The 14553-nt window shown below is 48.1% G+C and overlaps 1 protein-coding gene across 7 annotated transcripts in view; it reads right to left on the reverse strand.

The window, feature by feature from the left end:
- PIAS2 (protein inhibitor of activated STAT 2) overlaps nt 1-14553 on the reverse strand; it is a 52677-nt gene that overhangs the window by 36537 nt on the left and 1587 nt on the right. For 3 of the 7 annotated variants that reach the window (XM_043514382.1, XM_038401834.2, XM_043514381.1), the window contains exon 1: nt 7091-7218. The exons of the other annotated variants lie outside the window; for them this stretch is intronic. In XM_043514382.1, coding sequence (XP_043370317.1) covers nt 7091-7114 — 24 coding nt within the window. In that variant the 5' untranslated portion in view covers nt 7115-7218. Of the gene's footprint in view, nt 1-7090; nt 7219-14553 lie in introns of those variants that run through there. 7 annotated transcript variants of the gene reach the window in all.

Below are 14553 nucleotides of genomic sequence, written 5' to 3' on the forward strand. Positions count from 1 at the left end.
AAGTATTAAGGAGCAACCCATAGCTTTTTGATCCTATGAAATGGATGATCTCACTTTTTCCCCCCGTTAACATTCTTTAAATATTGCTTGTGTGAATTACTGGATCTTAAAAATCTAGAGTATTACAATTCATCCCCCCCCCCCATTTAATATCTAAGGTACCAAACCTGTAACACAAAATCTCTGTTCAAATTAGTGGGATGTGTGTGTGCAGGGACTGCAGGATGAAATCCCAAGTGTTACAGATTATCTTTCATCTACAATTAATCAGTTATTTTATTAAACGGAATGAATGGAATGCTCTAAACAATGTTGAGATCTCTCCATCATATAGTTAGACAATTGTTCACTGTCTAGTCACAGCTGCATTCCATTACTCAAGTTTTATCAAGAATTACACATTGGCTTTGGGTTAGAAATCATAAACTCAGAGTCCTTGATGCAAGTAATACATGACAAAAACTGAAAGATGTGCACAATGGGACATGACAAGATAAACAATCCTCTTTATAATATGCCGTTTCCTTCCTACCTAGCAATTGAGAACACATGCTTTAAAATGCATTATGATACTGGGTTAAGTGCAGTGATTTTAATTTTATACTTGAACAACTAATGTTACACAGTATGGCAATAGTACAGTTTACTGTAGATATACGAAAGTGTTTTGTATACCTGCACATCCTATAACCATTTTCATACTCTATTTCTTAATACTACAGACACATATAGCACTTTACATGTTGTAAACATTGTACGAATACTAACTAATCCTCACAACATCCTAGTTAAGCAGGCAACTATTCTTCCCATTTTACAAAGTGTGGAAATGGATGCAGAAAAGTTAAGTATCTTGTCTATGGCTGCATAAGGATTCTGTTGTGGAACTGAAGTTTAAAACTCAGAAGTTTGAGACTTCCAAACTTGCATGCACTCCTCTCAGCCACTGTGTCTTTTGAGTAGGATATTATTAGTCCCTTGCTCTGTTCACTGATTAGATGCGTCTCAACAAGTATTACCCAGTCAGAAAGCAGATGTAGTTATTAAAAATGAGATGCTACTTACTTTCCATTGTTTACAAGCCCTAACGAAACCTGATGTGGATTCAAACTTCTTTTTAGGTACAGAAATGTGGATCCACTTGAATTTCTTTCTGCTGGCACATTCTTCTTTCCTTCCAAATGGCATGACAGGTTCCCAATGTCACACCTAATTTGTTTCCTAATATAAAAGGAATGAACATGTATATTCTTGTTCACCTAAAACTTTTCTATTGTCCACACAGATGGAAGTCTTCCTTCTAAAAACACAAAATATTAAGAGATAAGCACAAATGTGTGCTTCTTTCAACCTAAACCTTAGAGTTCCTCAGATTGCTAAAATGCTTTTAAGAGAAATACCATTATACTATACAGTTAAACCATCTTGATCAGAATTCATCTCATCTTTCCAGAATGTTAAAGTCTGTGAGAGGTAAAGCTTACTCTGGATGTTTCTGGTGATGACTTTTCTCAAGACTTTCTTGAAACTACATCCTGAGCAAAACAATGCTCTGAAACAATAATGACCATTTGTACAAGAGACAACAAAAGCTTATACTTGAATGCAATAGTCTTTGGTGTATTTGTATAAAGTATAATAAAAAGCATTCAATTTTACAAAGTAAATTAGAGTACCGTGACAATCTGCGACACCCCTCCAAAAAAATTGGGAATATGGTGGCTCTTACAAGATCTCCTGGTTTTCTTTAACGACAATGAAAGGCTTACTGCCCCCAACCTTTTGGTATTGGTTCCCCACACAGAATGTTAATAGCACAATCATAACACACAACATAAAAATGCTTCTTCACTCCAGAAAGCTGAGCACACTGCCTCTACAGCATTCCCACACTCTGTTGGCCTAAAAAAACCCCCAGAATCAAGAACTCTGATCTGCTGCTTCTAAACTGCCAGTGACTTTACTTATAAAAACTGAGCTTTCCAAGCTGCCCTAATGTCCCTTCACAAGACAGGTAGAGACCACATATTGAGGTGAACAGCTTGCTCAGCATCAGTGCAGCAAGTAACTCTGGCACAGACAATACTGTAGATTAATCCACAACACACTAATTTAGGGAGGAAATTTCTGGAGGTTTATCCATAAAAGCAGTTTGAGAAGAAGCCATTCTCCTCCTTGACTGTGGGGCATGCAGGAGTGGCTGTCAAAAAGAAACTATCTAAAAGAAAAAGATATCTGTGAACTGAATTTCTGTAATTCAGATCACTAATCCAAACAGGTGAGCTTCATGCTCAGTCTTTTAAACCGTGATCTATCAATGGGAGTAAAGGCCTTAATGGCTAGACATGCACTACATTGCACTCTCTCCAGCAGCAACATAGGATCATAATCCATCATCTTCCCTGTGCTAAACAGACATCAAGATTGTGATCTGGATCCTCTAGTCCAGAGACTAACAGCCCAGTTTACAAGTAAGATAAATAGAAATTGAAACATCAGAGCCATCACTTTGGACCAATAGTCGCTATCTAGCATTACCCTACCACACTTACAAAGACAGGATAATCCTGCCAGGGGTTAGGCACTAGCCTGGAACTCAAGACCCAGGTCCCTACTCCACTACAAACTTCTTGTGTGACCTTAGGCAAGTCATTACAACCTAAATGCCTCTAAAAATATGGAGATTACTCACTCAGCAATGCAAGGCCTAAGTCTCACTGAAGCTAATGGTACTTAGGTCTTGCAATGCTGAGCAGAGCAAGGCTGAAATACTTTTTAAAAATCTGTGCCCGAGTTTCTCTGGCCTCACTGTCCTATCTGTAAAATGGGAGATAACATTTCCGAGGAAGTATCTACATTGACGATTGAGAGTCACTGAGGTGCTATGACAATGGGGATTTTTCCCCCCCAGCAATGTATCTTATCTAAACCAATAACTGGGGCAGGAACATAAACTGGGTATGAGGATAAGGGAAAGCATAGTTCTCATCAAATCCTACCCTCAACATGAAAGTTGGAGGCTCCTATAATTTACAACAAATGTGATCCTGCCCCTATTCTCCATTGCAATGGTTTTCAAACTTTTTAAACTGTGTACCCCCCTTTCAAAAAAATGAAGTCTACTGTGTACTCCCATTGGAGATAGGGTCATAATATACCTATGAAAATGGGCGGGGGGGAGAGAGAGATAAGGTCTGTAAGGGATAACATGATGCATTTGTCTGCCAATACAGGATTTTTCTCACATGCCTCAATGAAATCTTACGTACCACCAAGGGGTACACGTATCCCAGTTTGAAAACCACTGCTCTCTGCTGGATCATTTAATTCACCACACTAGTAATAATATAAAGCTTTCTTGGATCATACAGCCCTCTATCAGCCATAGCAAGGGACAATCTACATAGATGTGTATAGTTTATTAATGCACCATACAAATCACATTCCTCAAAGGGCTTACAGTTAAAGCTACTTTAGCTATGCTTCTGCACGGTAGTAATATGCTTAAAGACCACATATAACTTACTTCCTGCTATTTTGTGTTATGAAGAGATAGTAAATAGAGGGGAAGATAAAGCAGGACAACCAATGATCAAATTGTAGAAGGGGAGAATTTACAGACGTTTCCATCTATAGAACTATGGAGAAGGAAGAGTCCCTACCAGACAATTTTACAATTTAAGCAGTGTCAAAACCTACATCATCCAGTGAAGAAATTCAGGATGTCCACCTCTACATTGGACATTTCAGATGTATATTTCCAATTCACTCGGAATGTAATTAGAGACTAGATGGAATGAACTTTATGGGAACCTTTTCTCTTATACCTCCTTTGAGACAGCAGCCATTTTGCTATATCCTCCTTTCTATTGCAAACTGCAGGTGAGCTAAAACAAGAGACTGAAGTTCCCTGGTGTAGAGTTTGTAGGGAGACAAGACCATCAATAGTAGGACATGGGAAGGGGGGTTGGAACACCAAACGAGCAAACCCAAAAAAGCCAACAAAACAAAACCACATCTATATTGCCTGGGGGAAAAAAAAAATCTTACTAAATCAATTCAAAAAGAAAGACCAAACTCTGCTCTTCCCTCAAATCCTATCTGGATTAGTTTCAGAGTAGCAGCTGTGTTAGTCTGTATTTGCAAAAAGAAAAGGAGGACTTGTGGCACCTTAGAGACTAACAAATTTATTTGAGCATAAGCTTTTGTGAGCTACAGCTCACTTCATCGGATGCATTCATCCGCCTGATGGGCCAGAGGTGATTCTGGATGTAAGCGAAACCCAGAAAGAGTGTTATTGCTCAGGATAGTGTTCCTCTTGAGCAAGCTCTAGGTAAAGAGGGTAAGGGCAGAATTTCTGTGAAAGGTGAATTGTTGCATAGAAAAGCCCCTAGGAAAAGGAATCCTAATGGTAGTCTTTGCAAGCAGTTTACTGCAACTGAAAGGTGTGAAAGTGATTTAATCAAGAAAGTTTCAGTTCCTAACAGCCAGAAATTTTCTGTTGTGAATGAAGCCACTGACTTTCCTGTTGAAAGATCCAGTGTCTTGAAGAAGGTCTCAGATGAAGTGAAAGCTGTTGAAAAAGTTAAACAGTCCTCTAACCAAGTGGCTGTGTTTGGCCAACTTGTTGGGGAGACAAGGTTGTTGAGAAAGGGATGTCTCCATGCTAGTTCTGTAGGTGAACAGTACGTGGCTCAGGTCAAGATGGGGGCTCTTAACCAAGGGAGCCTGAATTGCAGCCCTCCAGACTGGAGCGCTGGGAGAAGACCCGATCCCAGTTTGACGACCGGGGGTTTTGGGGTGGCAGAAGGGCACAGGCCACATAAACCTTCCCATATGCGGCATGCAAGTGCTATCGATCACCCCCGACCTAAGGGAGGGCATGAAACTGGAAGGGCCTGGTGTAACTCCCACCAAGGAACAGGAGAGATGCTGGGGCATCCATGGGAACGCTGGTGGCTTTGAACTTCCGCAGGTCACCAGCTAAAGTGACCCAGTTCGGTCTCGAAGGGGGGAGAGATGTGACGAAGCGGGACTGTTCTTAGTGTTTCCTCTGAATATTGTGAGGGTGCCTCAGTTTCCCCTATGCAGTTCTTAAGTATCTAGGTGGTGGGATAAGGGTGTATGATCGTTGCAGAGCCCTAGAGGGCAGGTGTGTGCAGGGGTCTGGACACAGAGAATGGTCAACGCCCTGTTTCCTGGCAACTGATGCCCTGGCCCTTCCCCCCCTGCAAGGGTTGGAGAACAAAGGAATCAGGTGCCCTCCTGGCCCAGGAAAGGGACAAAGCCCAGAGGAGGAGGGGCTGGAGAGAGTTTTGGTTTGGGGACCGATGAAGTGAGCTGTAGCTCACGAAAGCTTATGCTCAAATAAATTTGTTAGTCTCTAAGGTGCCACAAGTACTCCTTTTCTTTTTATCTGGATTAGGAATTTTTTGTGAAAAAATTCCCCACCAGAGCTATGACCAATTTGTTTGAACCAATGTGAGCACTGGCGGGAGCCCTACCACAGGCAGAGCTCTGGCAACTGCCAGTGTTTCCCACATGTTAGTTAAGCCTGGTGAAAAGGGTCCTACCTGCTAGAGCCTTCTTTACACCAGGACTCCCACTGGTGCTAGCACTGGGGTTCATGTTAATTGGTGACAGCAGAAATCCCTACCGTAGACAAAGTTTAAGAGTAGTTTTGCAAACCTCCTACACAAAGAACTCCCACTGCAAGCATGGCACTCTTGCAGACTTGGGCTGTACTTACTAAAAATAAGAATATGAAGGAAAATGTCATACCAAAAAAAAGATATTTGCAGATGCTTTAAAGAAATTAAAAAGATATTTTAAAGAAAAAAAAGCAGAAGTAGTAAGCTCTTTGTATTAGACTTTTAACTGATATTTCAAAGGAAGAAATGTGCTTGATGTTGAAAGTGTTTATAGGAGTTCAAGGTAACTGTGTAAAAAGACATCACACGAAAGAGGGTAGATAGAATAGTTCTGTCACAAAAAAAATACCAATTTCCGTAGCCCTTGCATTTGTGTATACTGTTCACAAATTCATTCAATTAATATATATGGATGGCAAATTTAATCTCTCAAATCTGATTTTAAAAATCAGTTTGTGAGTCCTCCTAGCCCCAATTAATACAAAATTATACACATTTCTGTGAAATAGAGAAAAAAGGTGCCATACATGACTGCAGAATTGTCTCCTTTCAGATCTCAATTGCAAATCTCACTTAGTAGGCAGAAATTTTCTACGCTAGTGTAAACGAGATGTAATCATAAGGATGATTTCAAGATGTCGGAAAACAATCTCAAACATGAAAATGGAAACCAGGATTTGCAAGTTTTCCACTCCTCTACCTCTAAAAAAAGTAAGACAATGGAAAGCATTTCTTGAAGTCAAAGAACACACAGGTGAGGACTACAAGGTCATTGAGCTGTGCTGATGAAAGCTAGCGCGAGTGTGCCTGCACGCACACAGCACCTTAATTGGAGGCCTGCATTCAGCTCTAACTTCAACTCGCATTTAAAAGAGAGCTTAAGTGTCCTCCCTTTTTAGATGATTAAAAAAAAAAGCAGCCACATTCACAATTAATTCTGTTGGGGGGGGTTCTCTCCTCTCCCCCACCTAACTTTGGCAAATAGCAATTCGAGAGATGAGCGCCCCGGGCATGCAGTCACCGAAAGCTGCAAAGCTGGGGAGCAAGGGCAGGGCACCTCCACTTGGACTGCCCCCGCCCCCGTTTGAGGATTATGAACGAAACCGGGGGCCTCAGCAATGTGGGAGCACGGAGCGGGGGCACACCCTGAGGCGGCAGATTGGGAAGGAGACGGGGGGGGGGGAAGAGATCCAGCCCCGCAGGGTCTTAACCCACTAGCCGGGAAGGACGCGCGGGGGGGGGCGGGGGAGACCCTGGCGAGGGCTGGCACATGAGGTGGGGACCCCAAAAGGCCGGTGGGAGCGAGCGGGCGGGCGGCCGCGGGAGCCTAGGTCAGTGACCGGCCCCGGCAGAGGGGTCCAGCCCGAGCTGTGGGGCGCGGAGGCCGGCGCTCCGGGGGGCGAGGAGAGGGGGGGAGTAGCGATGAGTTTTCTCCTCACCCTCAGCGCCTCGAAATCCGCCATTTTCTACCCGCTGCAGCCGCCGGGCGCCGCCGCAGCCGCCACCATCCTGCACCCTCTGTGCGCGCCCCACGTGACGGGGCGGGCTCCGCAGCCCATCCGGCCCCGCGCCGCGCGGGGGGGGGGGCGCTGGGCCCCTCCGGGTGTGGGGAGAAGGGGCGATGCCATCCCCGCCCCACAGCCCCCCCCGCCCCCTCACACCCACCTACGGCATCCCCGCCCCACAGCCCCCCGCCCCCTCCCGCCCCACAGCCCCCCCGCCCCCTCACACCCACCTACGGCATCCCCGCCCCACAGCCCCCCTCGCGCCCCACAGCCCCCCCGCCCCCTCTCACCCACCTACGGCATCCCCGCCCCACAGCCCCCCTCGCGCCCCACAGCCCCCCGCCCCCTCTCACCCACCTACGGCATCCCCGCCCCACAGCCCCCCGCCCCCTCCCGCCCACCTACGGCATCCCCGCCCCACAGCCCCCCTCGCGCCCCACAGCCCCCCCGCCCCCTCACACCCACCTACGGCATCCCCGCCCCACAGCCCCCCGCCCCCTCACACCCCCCCCACAGCCCCCCCCGCCCCCTCACACCCACCTACGGCATCCCCGCCCCACAGCCCCCCGCCCCCTCACACCCCCCCCACAGCCCCCCCCGCCCCCTCCCGCCCACCTACGGCATCCCCGCCCCACAGCCCCCCTCGCGCCCCACAGCCCCCCCGCCCCCTCACACCCACCTACGGCATCCCCGCCCCACAGCCCCCCTCGCGCCCCACAGCCCCCCGCCCCCTCTCACCCACCTACGGCATCCCCGCCCCACAGCCCCCCTCGCGCCCCACAGCCCCCCGCCCCCTCTCACCCACCTACGGCATCCCCGCCCCACAGCCCCCCTCGCGCCCCACAGCCCCCCCCGCCCCCTCCCGCCCACCTACGGCATCCCCGCCCCACAGCCCCCCGCCCCCTCACACCCACCTACGGCATCCCCGCCCCACAGCCCCCCTCGCGCCCCACAGCCCCCCCGCCCCCTCACACCCACCTACGGCATCCCCGCCCCACAGCCCCCCTCGCGCCCCACAGCCCCCCCGCCCCCTCACACCCACCTACCGCATCCCTGCCCCCACAGCACCCCTCTACCGCCCCCACAGCACCCCCCGCCCCCACACCACACCTACTGCATCCCCGCCTCACAGCACCCACCCTGCCCCACAGCACCCCTCTACCGCCCCCTCACACCCCACCTACTGCATCCCCGCCCCACAGCACCCCTCTACCGCCCCCTCACAGCCCACCTACTGCATCCCCGCCCCACAGCACCCCTCTACCGCCCCCTCACAGCCCACCTACTGCATCCCCGCCCCACAGCACCCCTCTACCGCCCCCACAACACCCCCCCGCCCCCTCACACCCCACCTACTGCATCCCCGCCCCACAGCACCCCCCGCCCCCTCACAGCCCACCTACTGCATCCCTGCCCCACAGCCCCCCTCTACTGCCCCCTCACAGCCCACCTACTGCATCCCTGCCCCACAGCCCCCCTCTACCGCCCCCACAACACCCCCCCGCCCCCTCACACCCCACCTACTGCATCCCCGCCCCACAACCCCCCTCTCCCGCCCCACAGCACCCCCCCGCCCCCTCACACCCCACCTACTGCATCCCCGCCCCACAGCGCCCCTCTCCCGCCCCACAGCACCCCACCTACTGCATCCCCGCCCCACAGCACCCCTCTCCCTCCCCCTCACACCCCACCTACTGCATCCCCGCCCCACAGCACCCCCCCGCCCCCTCACACCCCACCTACTGCATCCCCGCCCCACAGCACCCCATGCACCCCCTCCCCACAGCATCCCCCTGCCCCCTCACATCCCACCTACTGCATCCCCTCCCCACAGCACCGCATGCACCCCCTCCCCACAGCATCCCCCTGCCCCCTCAAACCCCCCCACTGCATCCCCGTCCCACAGCACCGCATGCACCCCCTCCCCACAACATCCCCCTCACACCCCACCTACTGCATCCCTGCCCCACAGCACCGCATGCACCCCCTCCCGACAGCACCCCATGCACCCCCTCCCGACAGCATCCCCCTGCCCCCTCACACCCTACCTACTGCATCCCCGCCCCACAGCACCGCATGCACCCCCACCCGACAGCATCCCCCTGCCCCCTCACACCCCATCTACTGCATCCCTGCCCCACAGCACCCCCGCACCCAGCAGCACCCCACGCACTCCCTACACCTGACTGTCCCTTCCCCACAGCACCCCTCACCCACTGACAGCACCCCCCATGCCATCCCCACTACACCCCCTCAGCACCCCCCTGCCTAACAGTGTCTCTTCCCCACAGCCTCCCCCTGCCTTCACCCACAGACAGCTCCCCAATGTCCTCCCCACAACCCTCCCCTCACTACACTCCCTTCCACACAGCTTCCCCATGCCTCCCCTGCATGACTTCCTAACTGTAAGAATAGTAGGACAATGGAACAGTCTGTCTTGAAAGGTTGTGGAAGCTCCTTTACTGGAGGTTTCCTAAAAGGAGGCTGGAAAGCCATCTGGCTTGGGAGGGGGTTAGACTAGATGACCCTGGTGGTCCCCTTCTAATCCTATGATTCTAGGACAGCATCCCCTCCCCACAGCATCACCATATCACTCATTCCACCCAGTACCTGACAGTATCCCATGCCCATGGCATCACAGCCCCCCTCATACCCTCCCCATAGCATCACAATGTCTCCCATCCCTCCCTGGCCTGACACCATATATCCCATATACTTCCTCACAGCTGTGTTCCCCCCCCCCCCCCGACCCGGCACTGTTCTCCCTACAACATATCCTCCCTTCAGCCCACCTGGCATCATCCTCCATTCCCACATACCCCGCCCTCTACATCATCCACTACATACCCTGCCCACCTGACACCCTCCTCTTTACCACACACACCCTCCCTTCAGAATTGCTACATCCCCCACCACATAGCCACCCCATCTGGCACTGTCCCCCCTGCAACTAGACCACCCCATAGACATCGCTATGACTGTCTCAAACACAACTGTCACTGTTGTCCCCCCATGAGGCCTCCTTACAGCATCACCTTCCCGTCATGCCCCCTATCCACCTGGCATCATCCCCTCCCCTTCTTGGCAGCCACCTGCAATGCAGCTTCCACACAGCATCACATCTTCCCCACTAGAATCATAGAATATCAGGTTGGAAGGGACCTCATGAGGTCATCTAGTCCAACCCCCTGCTCAAAGCAGGACCAATCCCCAATTTTTGCCCCAGATCCCTAAATGGCCTCTTCAAGGACTGAACTCACAACCATGGGTTTAGCAGGCCAATGCTCAAACCACTGAGCTATCCCTCCCACAAGGTACAGTCCCTCCACGTTATGTGGCCTTCATATAGCATCATGGCCTGGACCCCTCATAACATGACCCCGCTGCAGTCTGGTTCAACACTTGGCTTCCCCTCACACCACCATCTGCACAGCATCACTTACTTTCCCACTCTCCCAGAATATCACCACAACACAACCTCCAAATATAACTATTCTTGATTTATATGATACCCAAAGCGTTCTAGGTGCTATGTGTACATAGAACGAGACAGTCCCTGTCATAAGCCATTTAGAATCTTAAAAAAAAAAAAAAAAAAAAAAAAAAAAATCTACCGTCGCACTGTAAATTGCCCCCTATGCCTGGAATACCTCCCCCTCCTCTTTGCATCTTCCTTAAAATCCACCACTTCTACCAGTCCCTCGTCTTCAAACCCTCCCTCTTCTGAATGACTGTCCATTCTCTTGTCTTGGACTGGTCAGGGATCACCACCATATATGTTTGTAAAGCCCCATAAACCTTTACAAATGATGTATATTGTATCTCATATCACAGTAAAAGGAGTTTTAGAAATATACAAGATAGTTGTTTTCAAAAGAGTAAACCACTGCTACATGCGGTAATAGGGAAATACTTTAAAAATGCTTTTTAACTAATTCACTATGGAGTCTTCCTCAAAATTGATGATATTTACTTGTACTGCAGAAGTGCCTAGGGGCCCCAGTCATAGATCAGAGCCCTTTGTTCACAGAACGTACATTAAAAGACGTCTCTGTCCCCAGAAAGCTTACAACTGAAGTAGAAAATCATAGAATGCACAACACCTATAAATATTGTTTGACATGACAGAAAGATGATAAGCACAACAAAAATCTTAACTAGTTAGTCATGAACTAGTTAGTTCAAATCTAGTCCAGATAAATAATGACTAAAAAGTGTTGGTTGTCCATTTGGTGAATTCAGTTCTTCGTGAATAAGCATCCAGATCATAAAAGCCAGAAGACTAGGAGCTATTTGGCACTATTGTGTGTGGAGTTAGAAAAAACAAAAACTACATCCTCACCCCACAAACCATCCTTCCAGGTCTGGACTAAGGCATATGAAAGGAAGTGGTAGCACAAGCTTGCACTGCCACTGTTCCTGTTCTGTGGATAGAGGATTTCAGCCACCATGACTGTCAAACATTTACCAAAGAAACAATTTCTAAAAAGTCTTACAACATATGGGTACAGAATGCATCTATCAAAAATTTTATTTATAGTCTTACCTATGACCTTTCCAGCACTGTAGTACCTGTTAAAGTATTAGCCTATTTTACAGAAGGGCAATGGAAGCCAAGAAATTAATTTGCCCAATCTCAAAGAGGAAGTCAGTGGCAGAGTTGATATTAGAATCCAGATTTCCTGAATCCCTGTCAGGCACCTTAACAAAAATATTTATTATTCTTTTGGACACAAGTGTGAGCATCCATGAAGTGATGTTATTCTATTAATGTGAGGGAAGGTAGCATGGCTGTCATAAGTCTGAACATGTTAAAGTGCAATATCTATATATATTGGAATTATTATCCCATAATTTCATTGCTCTCAGTTTTATCCATTTACTATCAGATACAGTCTCATCACAACAGAAGAAGTGATGAGATATTTTTGCTTCATTTTTTATTAATAAAATGTAGAAAAAATGTCACAGGCAGTAAACTTTGAAATGGAATAAAGGGTCTCCTGCTGCAAAGGAAATGCTGAGACATTTACAGCAAAACAAACATTGAGGTGCAACTGAAAAGCATATTTCAAAAGCAGCTAGAGAGAATTATCTAGTTACAATAATTGCATCTGATGAAGTGAGCTGTAGTTCACGAAAGCTTATGCTCAAATAAATTTGTTAGTCTCTAAGGTGCCACAAGTCCTCCTTTTCTTTTTGCAAAATACAGACTAACACAGCTGCTACTCAAACCAATAATTGCCTAGTCACAATATTCAGTTTTGTTGGCAACGTTAAGTCAAACAACTGATTTATTAAAAGGCAATATGGAGCCAACAAACAGGCGAACAACCAGACCAGCTCACGTAGGGAGATTGTGAGAAGACACAGAGAGGCATTAAAAAAAGGAAGATATGGGCTTCCTCCCCCAGAAGGTTTTGAAATTCCAAGATTTCCTGCAGTCAGCAAGAAGGGACACTTTTATTTTAAGATTGTAACAAATATACAAAATGATTTTAAAAAAATTTCAAAACAGAAGGCTCTAGACTATACAAGTTAGCCACAGCCTGTACAGCAGGCCACGCTGCAACAAGTGCCGTCAGGAAGAATTCTGGCTAACTGTTCTGGGGAGCGCATACTGAAGTGAGAATTTCACTGCCCTGGGACAGAGGGCAACATGCAAATCCCCACTCAAGCCCAATCAGCTCTGCTGACCATTGAAGACTGCAAACATTGCACCGCCCTTGCTCTTTTGGGGAGGCTGGTAGTGGTACGCCATACACAGCATCTACACTCTCTTGTTACATTGGGATCAAGAACTCCAAAACATTGCATCATGTTATAACCTTGAGGAGTCACATTGAATTAATTAATGTTAAACACAAATTTGCAATCAGTTTAGACAGGGATGCTTGTGTTTAGCATCATGTCAGCGGGTTGCAGATGGACCTCATGGTTCCATCAAGGTTAAACCATGTTTAGGGATGACTTGTCCTGCCTACTGACTATAAACTCATGTTTAACAAAGTTGTCACAACTCTTCAAGATTGTCATAACACAACATGATTTAGTCATTCATTTAGCAAAGACGAGCCCATTGTGGCTAGCCTAGGGGAAGGAAGGCTCCTGGTGCCCTTGTCCCATCCCTTCTGCACAACCTATCATAATCTGGCTCAAAAATTCAAGATAGTAAACTAAATAAACCCATGTAGCATCTGAAATTCTGTACTAGAATAAGTTGCTAGTGCAAAAACTTAGGTTCAGTTAGACCATTACACACACATCATGCAGCCCAACCAACCAAACCAGACCTTATCCATGGAGGTTAGGTTCATCAGTGACTATTAGCCAAGATAGTCAGGGATGCAATCCCATGCTCTGGGTGTCCCTAAACCTCGGACTGCCAGAAGCTGGGACTGGACAAGAGGGGAAGGATCACTTGATAATTGCCCTGTTCTGTTCATTCCCTCTAAAGCATCGGGCACTGGTTACTGTCAGAGTACAGCATATTGGGCTAGATCAGTGGTTCCCAAACTAGGGTTTGCAAAATGTTACAGGGGGTTCTCGGGGAAAAATTCCCTAATGGTGGACAGAGCTGTCCCTAGGGACCCTGGGCAGCACGGGGCCAGCAGCCCAGAGCCCTGGACTTCCAAGAGCTAAGCAGATCAAAGCAAGATCATCACACTGAGGAGATTTAAACTTCAAGACTCCTTATAAGAAATGGAAAGGGAGATAGATATTTTTTGCAGTTTTTCAAATTAAATGGCCAGCTAGTATTGTTTTTAAAATTATTATGAAGAACAACTTTAAGCTTTGTTGTAGTGTGTGTAATGTAGGACTGCTCAAGACCTGAGTGCTTGTCTAGGAGGAACTCTTTGGAGTTGGCTTCTTAAATACCTTCATGCTGTTTCACATCTGATACTCCTTGATGAAACATAGTAGCCTTGTCTTATAAGCCAGGCTTATTCAAAGCGATACAAGCTACGAAAGGGAGATCTTGGAAGAGTGTTGCCATTTTCATAATGTAACAGCAGACTGTTTTTGGAATGTTTTGACATCTAACATGTTATAAGTCAATAAAGAAATAAAGTTAGTCTACCTTGCTTTCCGTCTGCTGTCTCCCACTTTTCTTTTGGCTTCGTTTCCCTCTTGTTAACTCTTCTTTTCAACCCTTCTCCCTCTCACCTCTGTTCTCCAGTCTTCCTCCCCAGCCCTTTCTATTCCCTTTCTTCACAGATCTCCCCATTTACCACCTCCTGCAATGTTCTTTCCCTCCCCAGGTCCCAAGCTCTTCTTTTCACAAGCGTTCTCCCCACTCCATCCTCCTCCTCCCCTTTTTCCTTCCCCAAAGCTGCCTTCCCCCTTTCCTCCTCATTTCCTCTTCCCACCTTCTCAGGGACCCACCCCCCTCACAT

This window comes from Dermochelys coriacea, chromosome 5 (assembly GCF_009764565.3).
Source record: "Dermochelys coriacea isolate rDerCor1 chromosome 5, rDerCor1.pri.v4, whole genome shotgun sequence".
NCBI lineage: Eukaryota > Metazoa > Chordata > Testudines > Dermochelyidae > Dermochelys > Dermochelys coriacea.